Here is a 27,676-nt window from a genome sequence, read left to right as displayed (position 1 = left end):
ATCCAGGACAGGCCAGGGGTTTTCAGACCCATCCTGAAGCACCCACAGCACTGCATATTTTGTATGTCTCCTTCATATAACACACCTGATTCAACTCATCGTCTCATTAGTAGAGACTGCAAGAGCTGAAGACACTACAGACACATATCTGCCTGTGATACACTAGCGATGCAAAGAAAATACTCACAATTTTGCTTAAATGCTCTGACAAGTTTAATCATCCATATAAACGAATGTCCCATGTTAAGGGGAGCGTGGTTTGTGGGCGTGACAGGAGAACATGCCATAGTAAAGTTTCTTTAAACGGCGTCAAATACTTAGGAACGCGAAATGAAAGCGGTCCAATATTCATACAAATGTTTATAAATGATGAGAAATAACGCTTTTTAATCTATACTTCCTAGAATATCTCATGCGACGAATCTGTCGACGTGGAAAGTCAGATAAAATTATGTCCATAGTTGATCCATAATAATAACCGCCTCGTTTTATTACATTGATTGATGCAGACATTGTACTTGGAATAAAAGTTCAAAACAAGCATTTTATTTTATATACATAATACAATAACAATAGCCTAGAGTATTGAATAATGACTTAGTAACTGGTTAATTTTGACTGTCTGCTCCTAAAACTGAAAGAGTAGTGTTGGCGATAAAATTTTGCAAAAACAACATACACAAAAATAAAGAATATTTCATCAAACACTTACCAAATTTGTGGAGACGATAGGATTAACAGGAATTGGCACAGCATCTTTGTTTAAAACAAGGCGATGTGCAAAACCGGATTCTACAGGTCCCAAATTCACAAAGCTCTCCGGTGTAAAATGTTTGTTGCAAACATATTTCCCATGTGTGTTGGTAGGCCACAGCAAACCTGCCGCCTGCACCCAAAATATAGCCCTTGAGTCGCGGGGAAAGGCAAACAATACTTTTGTGTTGTTGCACCCAAGAAACGCACACTTACGACCCATGTCGCTGAACGACAACAGTGAGGGTTAAACAGACAAGAGAAGTGAGACTTTCTAATGTATAATGCGGCGCAGTGTTTGGATTGAACGAGTTCTCGTGAATAATGCAGAAAAACGCTCAGAAACTGATGACGTAACAGTGTACTCTCCAGCCATGACAGCCAATCACCACTCCGAACTAACGCATATACCTCACATTTCGTGACGTTTCTTTAACTTTGCTTTTCAAACCGGAAGAACTAAATTATTATTCTTCTAGCTTTGTGGCTGATTGCGACCATGTCACATGCACACCACCACATACTGTACCAGAGTATGCAGCATGGATTATGGGAAGAACAAAATGGTTCCGGAGAACGCAAAAATAACCAGTTTCCACTTGTTTATAACATTCTGTTTTATGAGCTATTACTGTTTTCAGCTATGTGCAACCTGTATCTGTTGACATCTCAAAAAATGTTTTAGGGTTTCACGATCCTTTAAGAATAAGCTACTCAGTGGTGGTAAAGTCAGATTCTAAAATAATAATAATTAGGACTATTATGTCTAAACCCCAAGATAAAATAGTTTTTTTAAATCAAGACACCACTTACTGCACAATAATAGAAGTGTAAATATGAATAAGTATAACAAAAACCATGCATACTTACAGGAACTGGACGTCTGCACCTTTCTGTCTGGTGAGAAAATGCATATAAATACACTACACATTTCAGCTCCAATTAAATAGCTGTGATTTTACAAATTATTTAAGCTTTTGTATAACAAAAGCATTGTTCTATCTCAGAAAGTGAACTTTACCAATCAAACATTAAACCAAGAGGTTGATTATAGGATATGCATGATAAAACTATCTCTGTGATCCACTAAGTGAAAGCACCAAATTTCTGCTTTATAGAAGCACAAATATTCACACGACATTGCATTTTTAAAACAGCGTGTTTATTAATTTCATTTTAAAAAATAAAAAAAAAAAATAACTAAAAAGGACTATTTCATCATCACTATAAGAAACAGTACGGAAGCACTGAGAGTCTTTGAGCATTTCTAGCTCTTCAAGTATGTTCATTCTGTTCATATATCGGGGGACTGTGCCTCTAGGAGGGCATGGGGCCGGAGATGAAGAGGAGCCGACTCGGCTCAATCCATCCGGTCAAACTCCATCTGCCTCCTCTCCAACAGAATCCATCTTTTCCTTCATTCAGCAACAACTGCAGTGAAGTCCAAACAGCAGCAAATGGTTTTGAGTGGGAAGAGTGAAGCAATGAGCACAGGAAATGAACTGAGTTAGAGATGCACATAAGAGAAAGAGCGAGATGACAGTAGCAGAGACAGAGAAATGAAAAATACAGCTTAAAGTTAGGAGGGAAAAGAACGGTTACTATGGTATTAAAAACAAGGAGAGAGATCTCCATCCAGTGCATGTTAAAACCACTCCAGTCAAGTCAATGCAACGCAACACTCAGGAAATTGCATAAATGTATATCCTAACAATTAGAACAATGAACAACACGACTTGCATCATTTCCAACAACAAATAATAGGAAACTCAGCAATACAACTTATGTAGACGGAAAAAGATCATCAAAATGTAAACAAATTCACTCTTTTGTTGGAAAAAAACGAGAAAAAGAGGTTGTAGGATTTGTCCGTCCACCACTCTTGTGCTGCGTCCCTTCATCCCTCCGTACTAAGTGCAACTGAGGCAGTGTTAGTCCATCTTTGAATCAAAATCTTTGAATTCCCACCTTCCAGTCCCTTCATAAAAAACAGCAGTGCCCCTGCAGGTCATCTGGGGTGCAGCAGAAATCGGTCCAGGTACTGCGACATGGCTTCCCAATTCCGCCACAGGAAAGCCAAGATTATGACAAGTAGCAATGTAGAAAGTGTACGGCTACGCGTTTTCATCAGTGGTACTACACAGTTTGCGACCGTCGAGACGAACACTAGGAGTACCGCCATGACGGCCAGCAGCACGTTGATGAGTTTGCCAAGTAAAGTGCGTGCTGTGGCGTTTTCCAACCCTTCCAACTGAACCACTTGTTGCTGCTGCTGTTGAAGCTCCATCTTGGAGATGCGCGTCTGACAGGCCTCCAGCGCCTCCTACAGGAAGTGAGTGAGAAAGGTGTTATGAGCAAAGCTGCCTTTTACCATCTCTCAAGCCCAGGGTACACTGCACGATTTTAGTAATCTTATAAGATCATTACTTTATCACACTGTGCGACATGAATCTTTTAAACTTGGGTACGACATGCATGTAGACTATACGATGATGACACCTGTTGACTCGTAGGCTACGATGAAGAAGAAAACGTCATCAGCATGCGCTAGTGGTAAACAAAAAGATCATGTTGAATCACACTTCGGCAGTTGTAGTTTTCATGTGTGCTGAAAATAAAGAGGAAGCGGCAAAAGAAGAAGGGAAAGAGCTTGAGGAAAGCAGTTGTTGATGTCGCATTTTTATTGGCTGGTCAGTAGACATAGGTCGTAGCAGCAAACACACTGCGTTGATCATGCTGAATTTCTGACACTGTCAGAAAATGATCGTAGGCTATCTTTGGTCGTAAGACCGGGAAAACGGCTGTCTTTTAACCTCTCTCACTGTACAACATAGGACCACCGATTAAGAGCTACGATCACATAAATCGCCACGATTGTTTCATGATGGCAATCTTTCGTCTGGGACAGCTAAAAATCGTGCAGTGTATCCCGGGCTTAACAAACAACACACCGGAAGTCATTCATTTCCAATGGAGAGGAGTATAGAGGCTGCATGGAGTTCAGATCATATGCCTATGCAGAATTTTTGGATCTGATATGCTCTCTTTGGGTTGAAATATTTGAACTTTTGCACCTAAACCATATGTGACTGCCTGACTAGATGTGATGTATTCTAATCAAAACTATTCAACAAGTCCCCCTGTAGTCAATTTTATCCCTTAAAACTCATCATTGATCACGAAAATGACATATTTAAACGTTTTTTCCTCTCAAAAATTTTTCTTCATGCCTTAAAATAGGTTGAATGTAACTCTACACCCTTGCTTCATTTAGTATACATGGATATATGAATATGCTAATTAGCCCCACCTCCACTCACTCACATGACATGAGCTCAGAGATCCACTCGGTCAACTTACTAAGGTAAACGCTGCATAATGCTACCGCTTTTTACAACGTCGGACACATAACTCAAATTAATATATGATTAGCCTTTTGCTTGACTACGTTATCACAGCTAATTATGTGTGATATTCTAAAGCCTGCCGGTATGTTGACATGACTGGTTACAAGGTAGTTTGTGACGTCACAAACACCAGTAATTTAAAACCGCATTTTTGAAACTGTCTTTAGATCACTGCAGTTTTAAAGACAAAATACTCAGCAATAGTGCTGACTAATGATTTGTCTTAAAGCATATAAAAAAAATAAATTAAAAAAAAAAAAAAAAAAAAAAAAAAAAAACACACCACATAGACATATAAACAACATTAAAAACTTGATTTTCACCACAGGGGGACTTTAACATGAGATGAGAATTACCTAGATTTTTTAAAAATACTAAAATGTCTATAAAACTATTTCGGTAAAATTGGCGGTTATGAATCATATCCGAAACAAATATTTTATAATTAAATAATTATTTACATTGGTTAGCCCTAGAAAACCTTCTGTTTCTTTTAGATGTATTCATTTGTTTTGTGTGGATATATTTATACATTCATTATTAATTTACTTTACCATGGTGAATTAGCTGCTTCATGACCAATTTAAATTTCTGTGCAGCTGCAATTCAGGGATGACATATGAAAATCATACACAAATGCTGGAGATAGTTGAAAGCCAGCTTAAGAGAGAAAACATGAAGCTAGTGCAGCTGATACACAATTTCCATTCCAGTTAATGCAAGATTTGAATGATAGTAATGGGTAAGAGCAGAACATGTACATTTTAGCTGCTTAATATCACTAAAAATAAACCCTCAAATAGGACTGAGTGAGTTGCACATGGCTTTCATTATGAAAACTGAATTAGAAGACTAAACGTTGTCCATCAGATCGATACAAAATAGCTTAACAATAACAGCTAATGTTCTTTCCCATCAGAAATCCCTGCATTAGCTTTCTCTCGTTTCACTTAAAAGTTTATGTGCCAAACTAAGGGTCTGTTTACACCTGGTCACTTAATGCTTTTTCTCTGATCGGATAGCTATCCGATTGTAAAAGACCAGGTGTAAATGCCTTCTGAAACGCTTTCAAGAAAATCTGATCGCTTAAACCACTTCATGAGGTGGTTTGAGACGCATTTCAAAGAAACTGGACGAGTGTAAATGCATGTGGTTGCTGAAACCACATATGTAAATTTTACTCCTCCCAAAACTGTAAAAAAATAAACGTGTGAGCGTGTTATTGGATATATAACGTGTTACAGGCTATATAACATGTTATAGCTAAATATGACAGCGATGCTGCAACACGCATCGCCTCAGATGAGTACGTCTTCAGCAAGCCGACGTGCAAACTTCTGCAAATGAAACTGAAAGAAAGTCGCAGACGGTCAACACACAATCATCTTCATTAAAAGTAGTGAGACTAAATGATCTTACCAGTGCTGATGCCGCTCTCTCTCTCCTATTGCGGTCTTTGATCTTGAAATTAGCTGATGATAAATAAAATGCAGCTCATATCTGTTGCTTTAGTTGGCGTTAAATTCGTTAAATTTGCATATAGCGCAGGAATTGAAGATCGTATTTATATTCGTTTTGCGGAGACATTTATGAGGCCAAATGGAACCCTTTTTACAAATCAGATAGCTATCCGATCAGTAAAAATGCATGAAGTGACCAGGTGTAAACAGGCCCTAAGACTGGTAAAAATAGTTTAAAAAAAAAAAAAAAAAATCTTGGATCAGTTTTTAAAATATCTTTTTCCAGCTGCCTGTACTCCCACTTTTGCTTCTGTCTGTCTACCCATGAGCATCTTTACCTGCTTGAAGCCAAAATTGCAGTTGGAAGGATGGAAGTTATGTCAATACAGCTGTACAGTACAGGGTCAGTGAAATCAATAATAATAATTAATAATAATAAAATTATTATAGTGCTATTTTAAAAGCTAACGTGTTATTAATGCATATAAATATTTTTACAATTGCACTGTACAATTGTATTTTTATAATACAGTAATGTTTATTCAGGACATTTCCATATTTGAAACAGGTCTGCTCACATTGCAAATGCATTCCCAAAATACTACCAAATAAATAGAAATAAATTACCCAAACTCCAAACAATATTTACAACATTTGATCTATTTCACAGAAATATCTCCATATGTTTACCATCCAATGTTTCTTGTGCATGTTGGACGGTGTTGTTATTATTAACTAAAACTATTTACTATATAAATCATTTTCATTAATTGAAATGAAGCTGAATAAAATAAAATTGAAATATTAGATTTAAAAAAAAACAAAAAAAAACAAAAAAAAAAAAAACTTATAAATAACTTATAAATGAAAAAGGGAAATGTTGCCTTGGCTACGTTCAAGTTGAAGTACTAACATTACAAAAAAAAAAGCCTAAAACTGAAGAAAAAAAAAAAAAAGAAAAAAAAAAAAAACATTAAAGTTAAATAAAAAATATATAATTTTATTATATTATAAAATTATATTAATTATTATAAAAATTATATTATTAATATTATAATATTATAAAATAAAATATTTTTCCAGATAAATGTCCGAATGTCTGAATGAGTAAATGGCTCTCTTTATGAATGAGCCATTGAATCATTGGTTCAACCAATTGATTTGAAACGTAACACTGCTGTGTGTTGCTCGGAGATGCACAACAGTTCTGTTGTGGTTTTAAAGGTAATTTTTCATTGGCAAAACTGAGCAAAAACAGACAATATCATATCTAAAATATAAAACAATATTAACTTCTTATTTACTGAACTGTTGTATAAAATCAATATCACATTTGCACTCGTGTTATTCATCACAAAAATAGCACTCATATGATATTGCGCTCGTTACTCGTGTGATATTGCTTAACTATATCATATGAAATAAATGTGTGACAAAAAACTCATACTGGACATTTTTGCCCTGATATCTTGAATTTTAGGATAATTCTAACTGCCTTCTATAGGCTCCATCATGCAGTGAGTTGTTGCCCTGCTTCATGTTTGTCACCAAACAACTATGAAATATAGGATGATCTACGTAGGACTGGGGCAGGGAGGGTGCATTAAATCATATTATTTGCGTTATTTTTCCATAACTAATTAATGAAATGAAAGCGTTAAATCGACAGACCTTACATTTTATATATATATATATATATATTCACTAAAACTGAAATTAAAATGATATATATATATATATATATATATATATATATATATATATATATATTCACTAAAACTGAAATTAAAATGATAACTCAAAGCATACAAATAAAAGCTAATAATATAAGTATATAGTATTATGTTGGACATGAGTACCTGTATGTCTCTGGCTCTTTCATAAGACTGGTAAGCGATTTTCTCCTCCATGCTGGCCAGCTCTTGTTTCAAGTTGAGAATCTCATTTTGATGCAGTTCTGTTAAATCATTCAACTGCTCCTCTAAACGCTCACACCTAACACATGCACATACAAAACAGGATAAAACAACATTGAAAATGCAAGAAAGGGGCCTAAAGGGCAACTACAACATAATCATCCTTTCCAACACTTTCTAAACAAGCATACTATTTTGACTGTGAAACTTTCATTATCTATACAAACCTTTGAAACCTACACTTATTAGTGCCAGATCAGTTCCTATAGTAACATGTACCTGAATCTCTCCTCTTGCAGAGCCTGCATGATATCTGTGTAGTCCCTGTGATAATGAGTCTTCAGGTCTTCAAAGGATTCTTCTAGTCGATTCTGGTTGTCCTTCAGTTCCTGGATCTCGTGCAGCAGAGCATCGAAGCCAGAGCTCTGGCCATGCTCCAGTGTATTACCCTTTGAGCTCGGAGGCCCTCCAGGAGCCCCTGTGGTGCTATTTGCACCTGCTGACCCTGACGTAGCACTGGAGCAGTCATCCTCACTGCCATATTTTGGGCTGGACTGCATCTGCCCAGGTCCTGGGGTCCTAGTGCCTGCCATCCCTGTACTTGTTACAGGCTCATCCCCTTGTTGTTCATCCAGAGAGTCTTTTAGGGCAGAGATGTTGTCTGCACTTCCAAATTTGTTGCGGATAAGAGAGGCAAACTCACGAGGTTTGGACACGACTGCTCCTGCGGCGGAGTGAGTGGCCTGAGAGATACTCGAGAGGCCACCGGTTACCTGAGAGAGAAAACCACAATTTAGTCAAATACATTTATCAGTGTCATTTGAAATTATATTTTACCCGAGTTGTGAGCTTCCTATCTGGATAAGGTTTGTCTTGAAGTGAGTGACTTGAAAATCATGGTCACTGGAAGTGGCAAAAAAGGCTAAAAGTCTGAGATTTGTTTTTATTTTATGATTGTAAACTGGTCAAATGTGCCTGGAAAGCAAAAAAATCACTTACAAGAAAACAGTGGTACCAAAGCTCTATTCCAAAAGCTAGTGAGCCACCTACCCAGACAGCATTTTAAAGCCTCACAGGCATGCTTCCAAAACACAGTCTGTTCTGAACGAAAGGCAACATTGAATCTTTCGCAAAATGCAATCCCAGAATCTATTCTCTGCTATCTGCATTTACATTTCATAACTTTTTGAAGTATTACAATCATTCAGTTATCGCAAGTCAGGGCCATATGCATATTGGGATTTGTACATTTGTACAATTTCAGTATCTTCAGGGCTCCAGATCTGCAACTTGCAACCTTTTTTCCTGCTGGTGCGACTAAATTTTGTTAGACGTGGTGGTCCCACCAGTGAGACCTCAAACAAACTTCAAATAAAACTCTAACAAAACAACTTGTAAGAGCTGCCATTTCTGTTGCATATGAGAAACATCAAACTGCAAACAAAATGAAAGCAGAACAAAACTGCACTACTCATTTAAGCTGCACAGCACAGACCGTTTATCAGCTCGGACCAATAATAGACAATGCAGCGCAAGCTCAGAACAGGTACTCATGGGCCGATCTTTGATCACGCGACACCGTTACTACACAGCGCAAATTCAATGCAGAATTCTCTTGTTATAAACCATATCAGTTCAAACAGCGCTGACGTGGAAACCAGGAGAAGCATTGTGCCATGAATGAAAGTTATAGAAGGCTTTTCAGTCCACAAATCACCAACATTCACCACAGATTTAATGTGGTAACGCTAACTGTAACCATGGTATTGTGACAGAAATAGTCAAATGTGTTTACATTATTCATTCAAGGTTTGTAAAACCTTTTGAGAGAGAAATTCATGCACTTTTCAAGAACTTTCAAGTGCTTCACACAACATTTTTCAGCACTTCAAAGCTCTAAATGTGAATAATTGTGCTGCAGGTCGATTTAAGGTGTGCCCCTAAATTTTCTGCTAGTGCTTCTAATATTTTCAGCAAGGTGCTACTTCAGGAAGTGCTCCTATTAAAAAAGTTAGTCTGGAGCCCTGATCTTGCAGCCCTAGCATGTGTAGTTGCTATCTATGTAAAGCATAGTGTTGTCAAAAGTACCGGTACTTCGGTACCAAGTCGGTACTGAAATTTTGAAAATGTGACGATACCAGCATTTCTGTAGTACCGGTAGTACCGAGAATCCGGGTATATTCGGTACCCACTGATAGGGCTGTGGCAGTATTTACTTGAATATGACACGAGTGAAGCACAAAGCTTTGTTTACAAAAGAAATAATGGGTTAGCAATTAAATGTGACATCGCAGCCATGGAAACATTTTGGTTCATGCCGAATGAGAGGTATGCGATCCATAAATTTAAAATTTGTATTCTGTTTTGCAAATTGCGATCTGGTCACCCGATTAGCAGAGAATTTAACAATATTTCATTAGCCTAGTTATTCCACTGAACATGGAATCTGTTTCTTTTCCCAAATCTTCACTCACGCAGGGGATTATAAACGTTTCTTCCTTTCGTTCGCTTTTAGGCCTATTATAGGCTATTCGCAGTCTTTACTGTGGTAAAGTAGAAAAAACACCGTAGGACAGAAACCTTTTTGCTTGCACGTCAATTTCTATTTAACACAGTTTGTGCTTGTTATTAGACTTCAACAGATTTTGCTGTGGTACCGAAATTGGTACCGAGAACCGTACAATTTTTATGGTATTGGTACCGACTACTGGAATTTTGGTACCGTGACAACACTAGTAAAGCATTTCAAAATCAGTCACTTATGAGGTTCTATTTATGTTAAAACTGGAATACACTACACGACTTTTCAAATCTAAAACTCTGGACATTATGCACTTGCCAACTTTGTAAATGTTTACAGAGGAAAACTGGGCATCATACAATAAATGACCGAGAATCACATACAACCAGACTTTCAAGTCGTTTGAACACAATGAGCTCACACAGAAACATGGAGGTGCAAGTCATTTGCATATGACAAAAGAAATTAACAATGGCCCTGTTTGCACCTGGCATTAAGATGCATTTTGATCGATCAGATCACAAGTGGACAAGGTAAAACACAGATTTTTGAGCTTGTCCACATTCGACCACTTCCAGAGGTAGTCGAAAACACATTTCGACTCATGCGGTCAAATGTGTTTGAACAGCCACAAAAGACCGCCTACTCTTCGCCTACTGACTTATGGGAAGCGTGCTAGCTAGACAGCAATTAAACTTTGTCGACTGAAAACATGAGTTTGGTTTGAGGATGAAAAAGGTGTAAACAAGGCCAATATATGTTCTAAAATCGGCCCAAAATATCAAACACTTTTGCTTTCTTCAGACTTGACAGAATCATCGTCTAAAGATAAAAAAATCTGAGTCAGTGTCCATCATGCACTACGCAATTTTATGCGAAATCTGTCAACTTTGACTGCCCAAAATCTGCAGACTTGCTCTAGCTTTCAGCAACTAGCGTCGACTTGCCCAGAAAGCAAATCGAGGCTACAATCTGGGCAAAAGTAGTGTAGTTTATATCTTTAGAAGGCAACTGCATATGTAGGCTGTAGGCAGCTAGACAGCTCACTAGGTTTGAGAAGAGAGCTAGTGACTAAACATGATCTTTCTTTTGATTCCATAATTTAAAATGGTTATGTTAAACCAACGTTTCATCAAGTTCTTTCAATCACCAAAAAGATCCAAACCTGGCTTGCTGACAGAGTACAAGACTGGTCTACACTGCTTGTGTCATACGAAAAACTTAAAAAGTCCTGTTTGATCCCCTAAAATAAATGAAAACATTTCAGATCAGCACACATCTACTCCAACAACTTCTAAACAGATCCTTCAATGTACCAAACTATAAAGAAATGGGGCAGTCTTTACCTTGGCACCCACATCCTTCAGACCCTGGTGCATGTCTCGAAGGACATCTTTGGGCTGACGTGGTATTCCATTGTGCTCCACCTCTCTGAGCTTGCGGTGGTAATGCTCCAGCTTCCTCTGCAGCTGCTGGATGGTCTGCGCAGACTTCTGGTTCTTCTTCTCGAACACTTGCTTGATGCGAGCACTCTGCTGTTTGTCTGCATTGTTGGCCAGCTTCAGGTACTCAGCTACATTGTCGTCTCTTGCCGTTTGTTCGATTTTGATCTGCTCTGTGAGTTTGAGAATCTTTTGCTGTAGCTGAGCGATGGCCTGCTTGGTGCGCTGAGGGTCTGGGGTGCCATCAACTGAATCCACACCGTACTGACCGCCGTCTGAACTGGTTGACAGAGCATTGGGAGACATGGCGGGGCCCAAAACCTCCAAACGATCCTGCTGCAATAGGAAAAGTGAGAATAAAATTCTAATAAATATAAAATGTGCTGTGCAAATAAAATCATGTATTTGGAGTCTTTTTCTCATTTTACTGCATTGATGATTTAGATTATTTAAATATGTATCAATATTTGTAATTTATAGATTTAATTTATAGATCTTTTCTAGGAATGCACAATATTAGTGTGATATCAGTAATTGATATTTTTACATTTTATGTCATTTAATCGTTATCAGTCATTATGAGATTTTTATTTTTGCATGCTCATTTCCTCTATTTTTCTCCCACCATTTATTTAGATTAACTTTGTGAGTGAGTGTTAGATGATGGCAAAAGTAATATTTTAAAGCACTAATAATTTAATAACACTTATGTAACCTTTAACAAATCTGAAAAAGAAATATTCATATTTTAGTAATTTAGTTTTTATTTTAATATCAGGCCAAACATGAAAATAATTATGTCATAATTTTAACATCTGTGCATCCCTAATAGTTTCCTACAATTCAACTAAGGTCATCTAAATAAGCGCATATCCTGTGCCGCACAAAAGTAACGAAAGGTTTCATTCAAACCAATTATGATATTGTTATGCACTGTGACGATGACCCAGCCTTAGAGAGATTAGTGACAAAAACTATTAACGTGAGAAAAATACATGTCGCACTCCATTTTTTCTACAACAATAGAAAGAATAGAAATAAGTTACCATTATTGACGGTTCACTTTCAGTGCAGTCCATCTTCAGAGACGTGGCACGTTTGAACTATGCGAGAAGCTACATCGTCTCAGGTGACGTTGATGTTTTGGACCTCTGTACTATGACATAGCCCTTAATGTTCTGAGATAATGCATGGCATTTACTGATAAAGAATGTCACACTGCACAACATCATCAATTGAGGAAAATGAAAAAGGGAACCAACTTAAAAAAAAGCAGGGATTTTTTTTACATTCTTTTGGTACTTTTAATATGATTAATACTACAAGTCAAGTAAGCTTTGGTAGTGTAAAATCTCTAGTACAACCTTGCAATGAAATGAACTCTGTCCCTTCACCCATTAACAGCTGAGTCGAAACCAGATTATCAGTGATATGGCCTTCACTGATCGTAGATAAACAGCTACAGATGATCTAAGCATCCATCAGAGTCATTCTAAACTGGCTAAGAGCTCCACCAGAATTGTTTAATCATGAAAAAAAAAAAAAAAAAATTTATATTCGCAATAAGGTCAGTTGTTTACTGCCAATGATAAGTTCCCCTATTGCAACTTGATAAGACACAAGGCCCTGGTAGATTTCTTAGCTGTGTGGACATGCATGCACAGGAAAACTAGGTGATCTGATCACGTGGCCGACAGCCCATTCGATAAGACCCAGACGATGCCTGTTAGAGACATTACGGCTGACTTATGATGCCCTTTTCACACCTAACTGGTCAAGAGAGGATTTTCTCCCCCTTTCTCTGGGAATCATTGTTCTGTTTGATTAACAAAGCTGTTAAAGCCTCTTACCTCTCTGAGACAAAATACGTTGGCCTCAAGTTTCACTGACAACAAACTAAGCTGTAAAAACTAAACTGTAATTGCAGAGAGGGGATAACAGATGGAAAAATTCCACTATTTTTCAATTTAAAAACGAAAACCAGAACACTATCCCTAGGAAATTCACTAATCTATTGAGCTAGCCAGGCTGAAATAGTCATCTGAAATAAATGACAGAGCTTATGTTTGGACACTCCCCTGATAGAGGAACATTCAGGATAGCACCACTAACAGGTGAGTTGAATCACTTTGGCAGTCACCCAGACCCTGTAGTGTATCTGGTGAAAATGCTTAGCTGTTAAAAAAGGCATGCTTAAAAGCATAGTACTATGAACTGACTGTAAGCATAAATTACCCTCAAGAGACTTAATACAGCAGTCTGGCTGAACATTTCTCCTGGTAAATGAATCTTATGTTTATTTTGAGTGAGCAGCAGCAAAATGCACCTAGTAAAGGAGAAATGCTAAGCAGAAGAGTAACTGGTTTTGCTACTATCCGAACTGCGGTTCTAAATAAAGTTGCTGCACCTGTTATGCAAGAGCAAACTTAACCTTGAGTCTATCCTTGAGGACACAAGAAAGCAAACAGTTACCCTGATCCCACATCCTGGTTGAAAAAGGCACAAATGCATTGATTTTGACATTATACTCAATGCCTGCAGAAGCACCCTGAATTGAAGTGCATCCAAAGACTTGGCTAAATATAGCAAGGCTTAGAGAACATAGTGACCTGCTACACAAGCTTCCTGACCTGTGAATGCTGTCAACCCGTCCATCCATCCTGGAGGTTTCTTTCAGACACATGCAGCAGGCAACAGATTGCCATCTACACAGATTACTGTTAAATTCAAATCTGACTTCGCAGAACTTTCAAACAACCTACTATCATCTCCTATTGAACACTGATCACGTGTCCTTTGGCAAAAGGCATGCAGGGATACTTTGTAAAACTCAACATCAAGGATTATTTTACTGTGAGCCTGATTGTTCCAGTAGTTCAGTCCTGTTAATGGTTTTGCAATCTACTTGAGGTTATGATGCTTTGGGAAACAGCCGAGATTTCTATCTGCCCTGCAAACATTTTGACTGGCCCAAACACAAAAATGTTTACATTTTATTTTATATTTACATTTATAATCTTAAAATTCTTTTGATGTATGATTTTCATATTTATTATTTAATATTTATTTTAAATAATTATTATTTTTAATATTATACACATTTCACAAATTTATATTTTTTTTCTGTTTATTTTAATTTCAGCATTTTAATATTTTTTAACTGAATATTTTTAAGTTTAAGAAGATTTGCAATACAGCTGTAAATGAAACCGTTATTATAACTGTACATGAAACTCTATAAATACTTTTGATGGAAAGTTAAGGAATTCTATTGATTGGTTTGTATATTTTAACCCACTCTTAATGAAAACCTTGTCGATGTTAAACAGTAATGTCAATGCCATTTTACCTAGCCGTCAAGTGTTAAAAGGGACCTATTATGCAAAATTCATTTTTACATTGTTTTTTAATATAATTGTGTGTCCAAAGTGTGTGTACACAACCACACTATTATGCTAAAAATCATCCACTCTGTTTGTTCTTTTCCCCATAAATCAGAAACAGTAGCTACATTTACATGGACACCTTTTGTTTCAATCAAAATGAATTAATGAATCCAAACGTAGTGTTTACACAACCTCTAAATAAAGTGATTGGGTTGATGTGCGCGTTTACGTGTCACAAGCTTCAAATCGGAATTGATTTTTTGACATGCGCACACTGCACAAATATACAGTTTCCCGCTGTTTGCTCATACTAAGCATTCTCCTACATTGCTTCTTTTCTTTGTCTTAAAGAGCAGACTTAATATTTATATATTTCCTCATTTAAGAAATGACGAGCATATGAACCATTGTGCCGTGCAGCTTATATTTATCAAGCAGTAAAAACGGCCCTCCCCGCACCCAAAATAAGGCGTCTGTGGATGAGACCAAAAGAAGCACTGATGGGATGTTGTCCTGCTCCACTTCGTAGATGAGTGGAAGGAGAATTTTAGAATGACATAACAGTCATTTATGACACTTCATTCAACAACAACAACAACAACAACAACAACAGTCATTACCCCATTTCTACGTCATTGCACATGCGCAGTACTTCCCAGTTTCTGTTTACAGCCCGAATTCCGGAAAAGTTGGGGATGTTTGTTAAATTTGAATAAAATGAAAACTAAAAGACTTTTCAAATCACATGAGCCAATTATTCACAATAGAACATAGATAAATGTTTAAACGGAGAAATTTTACACTTTTATCCACTAAATGAGCTCATTTCAAATTTGATGCCTGCTACAGGTCTCAAAAATGTTGGCACGGGGGCAACAAATAGCTGAAAAAGCAAGAAATTTTGAAAAGATTCAGCTGGGAGAACATCTAGCAACTAATTAAGATAATTGGTTAAGTTAATTAAGTTAATTAACGGTATGGGCAGCTTGCATGTTTTGGAAGGCACTATGAATGCTGAAAGGTATATAAAGGTTTCAAGACGACATCTATTTCAGGGAAGACCTTGTGTATTTCAGCAGGACAATGCAAAACCACATACTGCAGCTATTACAACAGCATGGCTTCATTGTAGAAGAGTCCGGGCGCTGAATTGGCCTGCCTGCAGTCCAGATCTTTCACCTTCAGAGAACATTTGGTGCATCATTAAATGAAAAATATGTCAAAGACAACCACAAACTCTTCAGCAGCTGGAAACCTGTATCAGGCAAGAATGGGACCAAATTCCAGCACCAAAACTCCAGAAACTCATTACCTCGATGCCCAGACGTCTTCAAACTGTTTTGAAAAGAGGAGATGCTACATCATGGTAAACATGCCCCCGTCCCAACTATTTTGAGACCTGTAGTAGGCATCAAATTTGAAATGAGCTCATTTTGTGCATAAAATTGTAAAAATTTCTCCATTTAAACATTTGTTATGCTATCCATGTTCTATTGTGAATAAAATACTGGCTCATGTGATTTGAAAGTCTTCAAGTTTTCATTTTATTCAAATTTAAAAAAAAAAAATGTCCCAACTTTTCCGGAATTCGGGTGGTACGTGTCCTCTCGATCGGATTAGAAAAGGTTTAAACCCTTATAATCTGAGTGAAATTTTAATTTGGCAAATTCATTCCGATTGATGTGGTTACATGTGACTTTTTTATTCCGACTGTGCTACTAGTCTGATTACAATCAGATTATTATGGTCCATGTAAACGCAGCTCGTCTCAAAATGACCCATTTACAGCAGGATATAATAAATGATCTGTGGGGTAATTTGAGCTTAAACTTCACGGACACATTCTGGGGACACCTGAGATTTATATTACATCTTGTAAAAAGGGGCATATTAGGTCCCCTTTAAGAAGTTGACAAGCATAAATCTATACTAAATGTCACAGAAAACCAAATGTTGAAGTTTAAATGGCATAAATATGTAAAATGCAGTAACTGAATATAATAATAGGCTACTGACTAAAATTCATTTTAAAACCTAATCTTGATCTTTTTTTATAGTGTCCATCATCACTAAATATTTGTCTAAAACATTTTTGTCAATGAAACCTTGGGAGATGATGGCTACCAACGATGACCACAGCGTCATCATGGAAGAAAACGCTTTGAGTGTGGCGTTCAGGTGGTACTTACCCGATCAGACTCCTCAGTGGAGTGGTACCCTGAGGTCAGCAACATGTCCACTAAAGCTGGGCTGCTGGGTGTGTCAGTGGTGGAGGAGGAGCGTGGCCGTCCTGCCTGCAGCAAGGTCTCTTGGGTACTGCGCCTGTGGATCTGGGGGCTGCCTTTCTGGGGGGGCTCCCCTCCCCCCCCTGCCTTGCTACGGCGGCTCTGCAGGCTGGTCCCTCTCTTCATCATTGGGGGGCCTCGAATCTGCTGCAGCACGCGGCTCAGAGCTGCAGGGGGGGCGGAAGCGTGGGAGTCAGAGTTAGGGACGGCAGGCGCTTCCCCCAACTCTGGCCCCGCTTCTGGAGGCTCAGGGATGGGGCCTATGGAGGAAGAGGCATAGTCGTGTGGCGAGACGGATGAGCGTCTGCGCTGAGGTTGGAAGAACTGCTTCAGACCATGGCCCAGCGCGCCCATGTTCTCCAAGGCATTGTGGGTTATTTTGGACAGGCCATGATCAGGCTCGGACGCCCTTCTGCTCACCTCCCGCTCTGCTCGACCCCCAGAGTCTGGCTCCTCCGCCCCAGGCTGCTCGCTACCACCCTGGTCCATCAGGAGGTGCCAGTCTCACTCAGAGGGTCAGCAAAGAGGTGGGGTCAAGCTAAGCCCCGCCTCCACCAGCCCTCTGATAGGCTGTTTCAAAAGCCAGGAAGCAGAGGGTGGCAGCAGTCAGGTGGACTCTGAGAGCATACATGCATCTGTGGTTTGGCGCAAAGTCATGCTTGTCTACCACAAAAGGAAAATAAAATGGATTATGTCATGCAGCTGTGAGCGATGGAACACAAGCAACAACTACATGAGCTCAAATCACAAAAGCAGCGCACTGGTTGGCTCAAAGACAAAAAGATGCAGCTGACGTTTTTTCAACAAAAGTCTGTTGCAGATAGATTGCACTTCCATTCATGATCATGTCTCGCCAATATATTAATGAGAGTGATGGCAGAGGTCATGGATTAAATAAGCCACGCCTTGATGCTTCTGAGCCAACCAACTAAAACTACATTAGCAATATCACTATTGACAGAATACTAGCAGTCTATAGCCATGGGTTTTGCCAAGCAAATGAGGTATGAGAGAACTACAAAGAAAACATGAGGGTGCTAATTTCTGAAATGCTTAAAGGGTCTCTGGCTCAACATTAGAACATTTCCAGAGCAACACATTTACAGTATTTTACACAATTTCAGACCCTTTAGTGGAAATCATTGCAGAAATTCCTTATATCATTATCAAAACCCCTGTGGATAACGTCAGAAGCATTGATGCAAAGTAGGGCAGCACGATTTGAGGAAGAAAAAAAAAATCTAATTCTGATTTTTCTGAAATTTAATGAAATTTTAAAATTGTGACGCTTTGAGCGCTGTTGAGTGGATTTGTAAACACCTCTGATTGGGCATTGTGTACACAGCTCATCGGATACATCTGTGCTTGGCTACAATGATCAATGCAGAGGAGGGTTTGAAAGCACACGGAAGTGTTTGGATTTGAATCTGGTTCGCAACAGACGCCTGCTTTCAAACACTCCTATGTGTATCTGTGTAAGCGCTCGGTGAAGAGCGTCATTGATGACTCTGTTTTTGAAGCGCTGATCATTGAAGCCAATCACAGACATATCCGATGAGCCATGAACACAATGGCCAATCAGAGGTGTTTACGAATCCGGTCAACAGCGCTCAAAGCGTCACATTTTTAAAATTTCAGTACCGACGTCATTACTTTTGACAACTCTACTAAATAATAATTGACAAAAAAAAAAAGAAAAGAAATATTACTATTGTAATAGTTCACTGTAAAATAAAGAGTATTTAAGAAAACAATATAATTTTATTTTATATTAAATTACAATACTAGTATTTGTCTTAATTTCTTCATTTTTAAAACGTTAACCATCAAACTTTTATTTTGATGGAAAACCACAGGGAGCCCTTGAAACTTCGCTTTTGTTGACAAGCTCTTCTCATTACAAGTATGAGAAGATGCCACGTTCTGGGATGCTGCAAACACCAGAGCATAATAATCTGCTAGTGTGTAAGAACACAGTGCAGTGCTTGCTTCACTCTTAAACATGCAGCACATATATTTATTCAATTCAAATTTGAGATTTGATAAATCGCACTAAGCCATATAACGAAGTTTTATAGGTTGTATATCGATTAATCGTGCTGCCCTAACACAAAGCTAAGGTGAGTAGAGGTGATGAGTGATGGGTTTGGCATTGTTAAACACAGAACTAAACTTAGGCAAGATGACAAACCCTCAGTGGAGCCGACCGAGGCAATACATACAATACAATATAACCCCAGGCGGCCTCTGAACCAATCATTTATCCATCAAGCGCAACCCATCTAAAACTCTGTCCAGCTTATGTTTTGGACATGCTCAAAACTTCAGGACAATATCATATTTGATGTTGAAAGACAGATATTATATAGAGTAACTGAGGTTTACAGACAGACAAACAGTCTCTTACCATTAGTCCAGCCTGACCGCCAGTGGCTCACAGTTTGGGGTTGGCTGCGGAAAAAAGGTTGTGAGATGAGACTCAACCCATTACGACACAGATTATAAAAGGATATTCATTCACTTCAATGGTAAAGATACATTCAAAGAAAAAAGGGTGTGCTCATGTTTGAATTATGATGCATGATTTTGGCAGCTGTAGTTAAGTCATTTCCAGGAACATTTACATTCTTTTTGATTACATCATTAGATGACATGGTACATTACCTGCATAAACAACTTTTTTTTTTTTTTTTAATCAAATTTGCCATTCTAATTTTGTAAACTGACAAAAAAAAAAAAAAAAAAAAAGTTGCATAAAAACATTAGGAAGTCTAAAATAAACCTTTATAAAACAGAACCAGAGCTTCAGGTGTGTTGAATCAAAATGTGTTGAGTCTGACAGTGGATCTCAGGCTTAAGATGGGCCTCAGATGGAGAGAATAACAGCCAGTTGTAATCCTCTTTATTCAGCTTACTTCAACACTCATGAACCTTCTTACTGCATTACCACAGAGCTCCATAATAATTTCTACACTTCATACAGCGCAATAGTGACCCACTTTTTCCATCAGCCGTGGTTTTATTTTCCACCCATTTTTTCAGCAATCTTGACTCCAGTAGTATTTTTTCCATAAGGATTTTTAAAGAAGTCTTTGTTAAAATAAAGCAAAGTTAGAACTATTTATTTAAAGTTGTACCTGTTAAATTATTTAAAGTTATACATGTACATGTTAATGTAAAGTAAAATATGCATATCTTGCAATAAACTTATGTATATGCATATTTTGCAATGCACACACATTTATGCATATCAGGGCTCCAAACTAACATTTGAGAGCAGTAGCACCAGTGCCACCAAGTTCTGTGGTAGCACTAGCACATGATTTGGTAGCGCTGGCAGAGTCCTGCATGCGGGCGGGTACCCGATGGGTGACCCGCTAATTTTTGATGTAACTGTTGGAATAATATTTACGTGTCAGGTGCGGTGCAGGTGCGGGTCAGACACGCGGTAGGCACAGGTGGACTGTGGGTCTAATGGCCAAGACTATTTAAACTCAATTTGGTGCATTTGACAGCCGCTTTCAAATGGTCCCGTGCTTATTTGTGTTCATGCTCTGTCTGAAGACTGTTAAAGTTTTCTAATTACAGCACGCTTTGCAGCACTGAGCATCGTAGCCAATCATGCTGCATCTGAGTGAAAGCTAGTGATTATATTAAAGGGAGTGTGCTTTGCTTGCTTTATGTATTTAATATAGGCTATTCACAATTTGAATAAAAGTTTTAGCCTATTTTTTTGCTACTACAAAGTGGGCCAGCGGCCAAGTAAACACTGCTGAGTTTCAGAAGAGACAACTGCATTTAACAATGTCAAATGGGTCGGGTACATACTAAAATTAGTGTTTCTGTCGGATATTATATAGTTATTCTGTTAATAACTGCGGGTGTGAGGCAGTTGGGGGTTTATCAAACAGGTGTTTGTGCAGGTGTCTGGCGCTGGATGGATTATTTTTTAAATCAAAGTTAATTTAATCATAAAATTATTATTGTTTTGCATTAATAAGTGCAGTTGCTAATACTATTATATGTTTGTTTATTGGAAATTTGACAGTAAAGCACTGAGCTTGAATTGAGATGGAGATAAAATTAACTTTTATTAACAACAGTAATGTGCAAAAACCTAATTTTTATAGGGAAAATTTAAATATTCTACTCTTAGTAAATGTACCACATTCTTTTATTACCATACTGAACTGACCAACAGCTTCAGTGATTACAAAGGAAAGCTCTTTCTGTGTAAATTAGTCACAATTTGAAGAAAAGTTTTTGTTTTTTCATGAGACTTTGTGACTTCCTAATTTTTTCCATATATTAGGGAGTGGAAATGAGTGAAAATGGTCCTCTGCCAACATCTACTGGTTATAGTGGTAATTTCATTAAAATCATTAAATCATTAAAATTGGGTAATATTTAGAGCTTTGAAGTGCTGGAAAAAGTGTGAAGCACTTGAAAGCCCTTGAAAAGTGCTTGAATTTCACTCTTAAAAAGGTTATACGAACCCTGAGATGAATAATGTTAAAAAAAAAAAAAAAAAAAAAAAGCATAAACGCATAAAAAGCAGAAACTATTTCTGCCACAATACCATGGTTACAGTTAGCTTTGCTACATTACATCCATGGTGAATGTTGGTGATTTGTGAATTGAAAAGCTTCTATAACTTGACCGTTCAAGGCACTATGTTTCTCCTGGTCTGCGCCAAATTTAAATGCTTCCCAATAGATCTTGCTGCGATGTTGCTAATTCTACGTCGAATTCAAACACTTTCTCACTGGATCTCCCACCGCTGTGTAGTAACAATGTTGCATGCTCAAGATCAGCCTGGGAGTAGAACTGTTCTGAGCTCATGCTGCGCTATCATTGCTCCAAACTGATAAACGGTCCAAGCACCGCAGCTGAAACAAGTAGCGCAGTTTTGCACATTTGCCTTTTGATTCATCACATATGCAACATAAAAGGCAGCTCTTATCAGTCGGGCAACATGGTGGTGGCACCAGTAAGACCTCTTAATTTGGAACAAAATTTTGTCACACCGGCAAGAAAAAAGGTCGCAAAATGCGACCATTTGGTCACAGTCTGGAGCTCTGCATATGTATATTTGAAGAGAAAAGAAAAAAAAAAAAAAAGAAAAAAAAAAAAAAGATCTAATCAGCATCAAGATGAAATGACATTCTTAAAAACTTGAATGGGATTTCAGATCCAAAATCCTACTGTTTACAGCACTTCATGAATGTCAAGCTCACCATCTTTAGTGTTCAGGGAAATATACAAATGATTCTTCTTACCCTTTACAAACATGTGATTTACAATCACTGCCAAAAATCATCTTGAGAACATAAATCCCAACCACACCAAGATCAACCATCCACGGTCAAACAGAAAATGAGAAACATGTCAACGTCGGTCCAGACTTAGCTAAACTCCTACACATAGTTAAGCAGCCCACACCTAGCTTTAGCAGGAAACAAACCCACACATAGTTTAGCAGTAAACAAACCCTGACCTTAATTAGTTCAGAAACACAGTATCCTCCAGATGTGGGAGTGGCATGACAGCAAGGTGACACGCAGTGCTGTGAATGAACAGTCGTGTCTGTGAAGCTTTACCCGGAGTGGAGTGTTGATGTGTCCGTGTCCTACATGCATAATTAAACAGACGAATGACTGAGTGACGCACATGCCTGGCACAGCTATTCTATAACACAATCATATTCAACACAACAGCAGTTTAACAGGCCCTGCACACACCCAAGAACACCCTGGGGTGCTGTCACACCAGTTCTATCAGCCCAAAAAATTATACCTTCAGCAACTTGTATGAGCAACATTCTTGTCACCAGCCTGTTCTAGTATTTTTGAGTTTATATTTAACACTCCTCCATCTCGTCGTGGCAAAAAAAAGGTAACAACAAGCCAACAGTTGCATATTACAATGTGTGAAAGCTCTCAAACCTTCTAGAGTTTACAAGTATTCCAGTAAAGTTCCATATTGTTTCTTCATGTTCATAGAGAATAATATTTTTTTACATTCATGCATTTGTCAGATGTTTTCATCCAAAGCGACTTGCATGCTATAAATTTTTGACCTTGCTGTTGCTCGTGCCATGCTCTACCAGGCAGTGGAGTTAAAGCAAAGCTTAGGAATCAATTTGATTCATAAATCATTGGATTTGATTCAAAAATCTAATTTTGTGAATTCAAATTGATTACACAAGCAACTGGATTCAGTAACAAAATACTATATCTACAAAATACAGGGGTATCAAGATGTGTTTTTTAAAAAAATAACTATTTTTAACATGACACAGCACCTTAATTAACACATTAAACATAACAGGCTGCTCAAGAAAAACAGTGCAAGAAGCAATGCAATGAGCAAAAGCATTTGTCTGCATGTGTATGGCTGTAGCAGCAGTGCATTAAATGGCATAAATTTAAAGACATATTTTCAGATTTCCTTTCTGGGTGAACTATGCCACTCATCTTGTTGACCATTGTGAACTAATACATGAAGAATTCAGCCAGCAGCCTTTGCCTAAGAGATATTCAGCAGAACAGCACCTTTATTTGTGCGATCCTGCGTAGATTCTGTATATCCTTTAAAATATTTCTGAGTTCTGACATATAAGCCTGTTGCTTAAAGTAGCTAAACTAGCTATAACATTATCACAGGGCTACTGAAAATCTAAACTACTGGTCATGCTGGATAAACATCTTTATTATTTCGCCCTCCTGTGACCTAATTTATCAAATTAATTTTTAAATATTGCTGAAATTGTAAGTTAACAAATAGCAATTCATTCTAATTCTAGCATTTAAAGGGTTAGTTCACCCAAAAATGAAAAATCTGATAAATAATTACTCACCTTCATGTCGTTCCACACCCGTAAGACTTTCGTTCATCTTTGGAACACAAATGAAGATCTTTTTGATGAAATCTGAGAGCTTTCTGTCCCTCCATAGACAGCTATGCAACTACCATTTTGACGCTTCAAAAAGTTCATAAAGAGATCGTGAAACTAATCCATATGAATTGAATTGTTTAGTCCAAATTTTCTGAAGGGACACGATCGCTTTATATGACGAACAGTTTGAATTTAGGCTTATGTTTACATATAAACATTCATCAACTCACACATCAGAGTTGAACAGAAGCTCAAGCATCTTTGCTGTACGTGCGCAAGAACCAATGAGGTTCATTCTCGTATGTCACGTTTGAGTTTCCGCAAGAGGTTTGTTCTCACGTGTGAAGCAGGTTCGGTTTAGCTTCTGTTTATGTTCATTGATCAATGTTTATTTGTGAATAAAAGCCTAAAATTAAATCTGTTCATCATATAAAGCGATAAAAGTCTCTTCTGAAAATTTGGACTGAACCGCTCAATTCATATGGATTAGTTTTACAATCTCTTTATGAACTTTTGGAAGCATCAAAGTGGTAGTCAAGTAGCTGTCTATAGAGGGACAGAAAGCTCTCAGATTTCATCAAAAAGATCTTCATTTGTGTCTTATGGGTTTGGAACAACATGAGGGTGAGTAATTAATGACAGAACTTTCATTTTAGGGTGAACTAACCCTTTAAATTGATCATAGAAGCTAAATAATTTAAATGTCATATTTCAAGATGCATGCATTATATCTACAAGATTTGTAATTAGTTTATTTAAAAAAAAAAAATCCTTACACCCCCACACCTTCGAAAGCACTGTATTTTCTGTGGCTGAAATGGGTCAGCTTATTCTCTCCATCACCACCCACCCCACCCCAGTACCATTCTCATAGCTTCCCAAGGTCACGTCACTCTGTATGTGTGTGCCTTTGAGCAATAATACAATCCACTACAGTCAAGACATTCAGGACACTCAGCACACCCAACAACAGTGGCATTATAAATCTCCATGCAGCTATCTGCCGGTATATAACTTAATTTGCAAAATATTTGTCACAAGTTGTTCCTGTATAAAACCATACATGATGAATGACATAAACAACTCTTCATACCTTCAGTTCCAGTCATCCTGCTCGTCTTCTCAACACAGAAATCTGATACTGTGGATAAATCTAAGAGGAAATCCAGAACAATGACAGTCCCTCAGTGTCACTGTCCTCTTGACACTTCAGTCAACTTGCCCCTCATAAATGTAGGATTATCACATGCTGAAAAGAGTAAAAAGGCATTTAATTTAGTAAAGTAATACTGACTTGTCCAGAAACAGCACATTAATATCATGTAAATTAATACTAGTGTATTAAAAATGACAACAAGTCGATACAATTTTATCAAATTTATACTTAACTAGTAGACCATTTTACACTCAAGCATTTGAAAACACGCAAAAGCAACTCTACTCAAGACATTAAACATGATTGTGGGCTACTGTTTTTCAACCAACCGGATGGGTTGGTTTAGGCTACATGCGGTCTATCCGATGGCCAAACAGGCCCACACGCTCATAAAACAAAACCAAGTACTGATCAAAAAGACATTCTCAAAAACTGCAACGGAAACACAAGACTGGCTAAGGTTAAGTGAATGAAGCTAACTCTCTCGTCGTGTCATTATAAACTCGAGCTGTCACTGTCAGATTTCAGCATGACGTGTAACACAGAGGGTTAAAACATAAATACAAACCCATTTCACTTAGTGAGACAAACGGATGTTGCTGAGGGCTGAATTAATCCGATCACTTTCCTGAAATGTCCGTTGATGCAGTTGCTAGCTGAGTTAGCTGCCCGGCTAGCTGGTAAATGGACAGTTTACGCCCAACCCAGGCTAATACTATTAGATGGTCGATATAACGCGCCGCTGCACACGAGCACCAGCAGGGACTGATAAAAAAAAAAAAAAAAAACGGAAACATTGCGCTCAAACCACTCGAGCGGAAGGAAGAACGACCAGCCCTTAAAACCGGCCGCTAGTTATAGATTGTATGTAACGCCTGTCAAAGTCATAAAAACAGACAGCCGACAGCATCAGCATCGGATCACGCGAATGAGCTTGTTTGGGTGGCACCACGCAACGGTGCCTTATATCAGCAGCAGACATACATCAAGATGTTTACATGCGAGTGGGTGGATTCCTGTTTGTTTGCGATTATATTATTTACAAATGATCTACATTTTACCAACAAGCACTCCTTACCTGGAAGAACCACTAACGTTACCTTCACAATAATTAATAGTTATTTGCAATATAACAATTAAATCTTTAGTTTTACAATATAGGTTTAATAGAAATATTGATAATCAGTTATATAATATTAGTATAAATAAATGTCCTCTTTAAGATTTACATACATAATGTCAACTCTTTGGTAATGCTTCTACTTTCTATTATACGATGATGATGAAGATATTCTGACTTTTTTTTTTTTTGACTGTAATATTAAGATTTTACGGTTTTGCGTTTGTTAACTTCTTTATTTTGTTAGCTAAACGTAGTATTCATGCGCATAATTTCTCTCCAAGATGCACATTTTTCTTTTCAGATAACGTTACAAATCCCCCATTAACGTTAAGTTATTTTTGTTTGAATGTTATGCTACAATGCAATACTCTGTACGTTTCACTATACATTTTACTAGTATTTATGTTACTTAATAAAGCAGTGAGATGTATTGGCGTAAATGTAGGTTTTGGTGATGTCTGACCTGCTGCACCTGATCTCGCGGCGTGCTCTAGGCGAGCAGCGCGCGGCTAGGCTGCTAACGTCATCAGCAACACAGGCTAAAACCGACTAGCTCGCTAACAGCTCAGACAACAAACTGACCGACAGTGCCCAGCCCGACAAACCGAACTACAACAAAAACGGCGACGGCTTCGAGTTAACGTTGTAAACGTATGGAAGGCAAAAGCATACGGGTTTTGCTGTTACAACTTACATGAGCGCTGAGAGAGAATTGTGCTGATGTCCGTTAATTTCTCTTGATGGAACACTCCCACGATGACGTCAACAGCGCGCTCACAACGCGTGAGGGAAGCAGCGGTCACACTGCGCGTGGCACGATATGACGGAGTGACCACATCAGAGGTTCAAAAGCAGAACTTGGACAGTGGTTATTAAAATGCAGCACTCACAATTTCGGGGTAAACTCAAGTTCACCCCGAAATCATAAGATCGTCTTTTAATCATTCTCATGTTGCACGAAACCTATGAGATTCTTTGTGGAACACTTATTGCCAGAAACATTCGCCATTCCCTTACATTGCAACGGTCTTCCATACAAATAAAAGCGAAAGCTAACACTAATTAAATGGCAGAATCAAAAGATTGTAGCTAATTAAAGCGATAGCTCACCCAAAAATGAAAATTCTGTCACTTAGCTACTCACCCTCAAGTGGTTTCAAACCAAATTTCTTCTGTTGAACATATTTTGAACAATGTTGGTAACCAAACCATTGATGGACCCCATTGACTTCCAGATTTTCATTTTTGGGTGAACTAGCCCTTTAAATGTATATTTATTGAATCATAATTCTTTAGAAACATACCAGTTCTAGAAACATTTACTTTTTG

At 37.9% G+C, this 27,676-nt stretch overlaps 1 protein-coding gene across 12 annotated transcripts; it reads right to left on the bottom strand.

Moving 5' to 3' along the window:
- Positions 1 to 1,893: 1,893 nt before the first annotated feature.
- tmcc1b (transmembrane and coiled-coil domain family 1b) lies at positions 1,894 to 27,199 on the bottom strand. 12 transcript variants are annotated; one of them, XM_051912372.1, is made up of 10 exons: positions 27,042 to 27,199; positions 25,162 to 25,317; positions 19,578 to 19,621; positions 17,075 to 17,833; positions 11,404 to 11,835; positions 11,223 to 11,300; positions 7,816 to 8,309; positions 7,480 to 7,615; positions 5,580 to 5,632; positions 1,894 to 3,076 (listed from the first exon to the last, which is right to left on the bottom strand). In XM_051912372.1, the coding sequence occupies exons 4-10, from the start codon at positions 17,657 to 17,659 to the stop codon at positions 2,920 to 2,922; spliced, it is 1,935 nt and encodes a 644-aa protein (XP_051768332.1). In that variant the 5' UTR covers positions 17,660 to 17,833; positions 19,578 to 19,621; positions 25,162 to 25,317; positions 27,042 to 27,199; the 3' UTR covers positions 1,894 to 2,919. The 12 variants fall into 12 exon arrangements, with proteins under 12 accessions (XP_051768332.1, XP_051768326.1, XP_051768335.1 ...); XM_051912366.1 differs by lacking the exon at positions 5,580 to 5,632 and adding an exon at positions 22,668 to 22,799 and having other exon boundaries at positions 27,042 to 27,198; XM_051912375.1 differs by lacking the exon at positions 5,580 to 5,632 and adding an exon at positions 22,668 to 22,799 and having other exon boundaries at positions 17,075 to 17,337; positions 27,042 to 27,198.
- Positions 27,200 to 27,676: the final 477 nt, after the last annotated feature.

The sequence above is a fragment of the Ctenopharyngodon idella genome, chromosome 11 (genome assembly GCF_019924925.1).
Source record: "Ctenopharyngodon idella isolate HZGC_01 chromosome 11, HZGC01, whole genome shotgun sequence".
Taxonomy (NCBI): Eukaryota; Metazoa; Chordata; class Actinopteri; order Cypriniformes; family Xenocyprididae; genus Ctenopharyngodon; species Ctenopharyngodon idella.
This window is presented reverse-complemented; position numbering and strand designations above follow the sequence as displayed.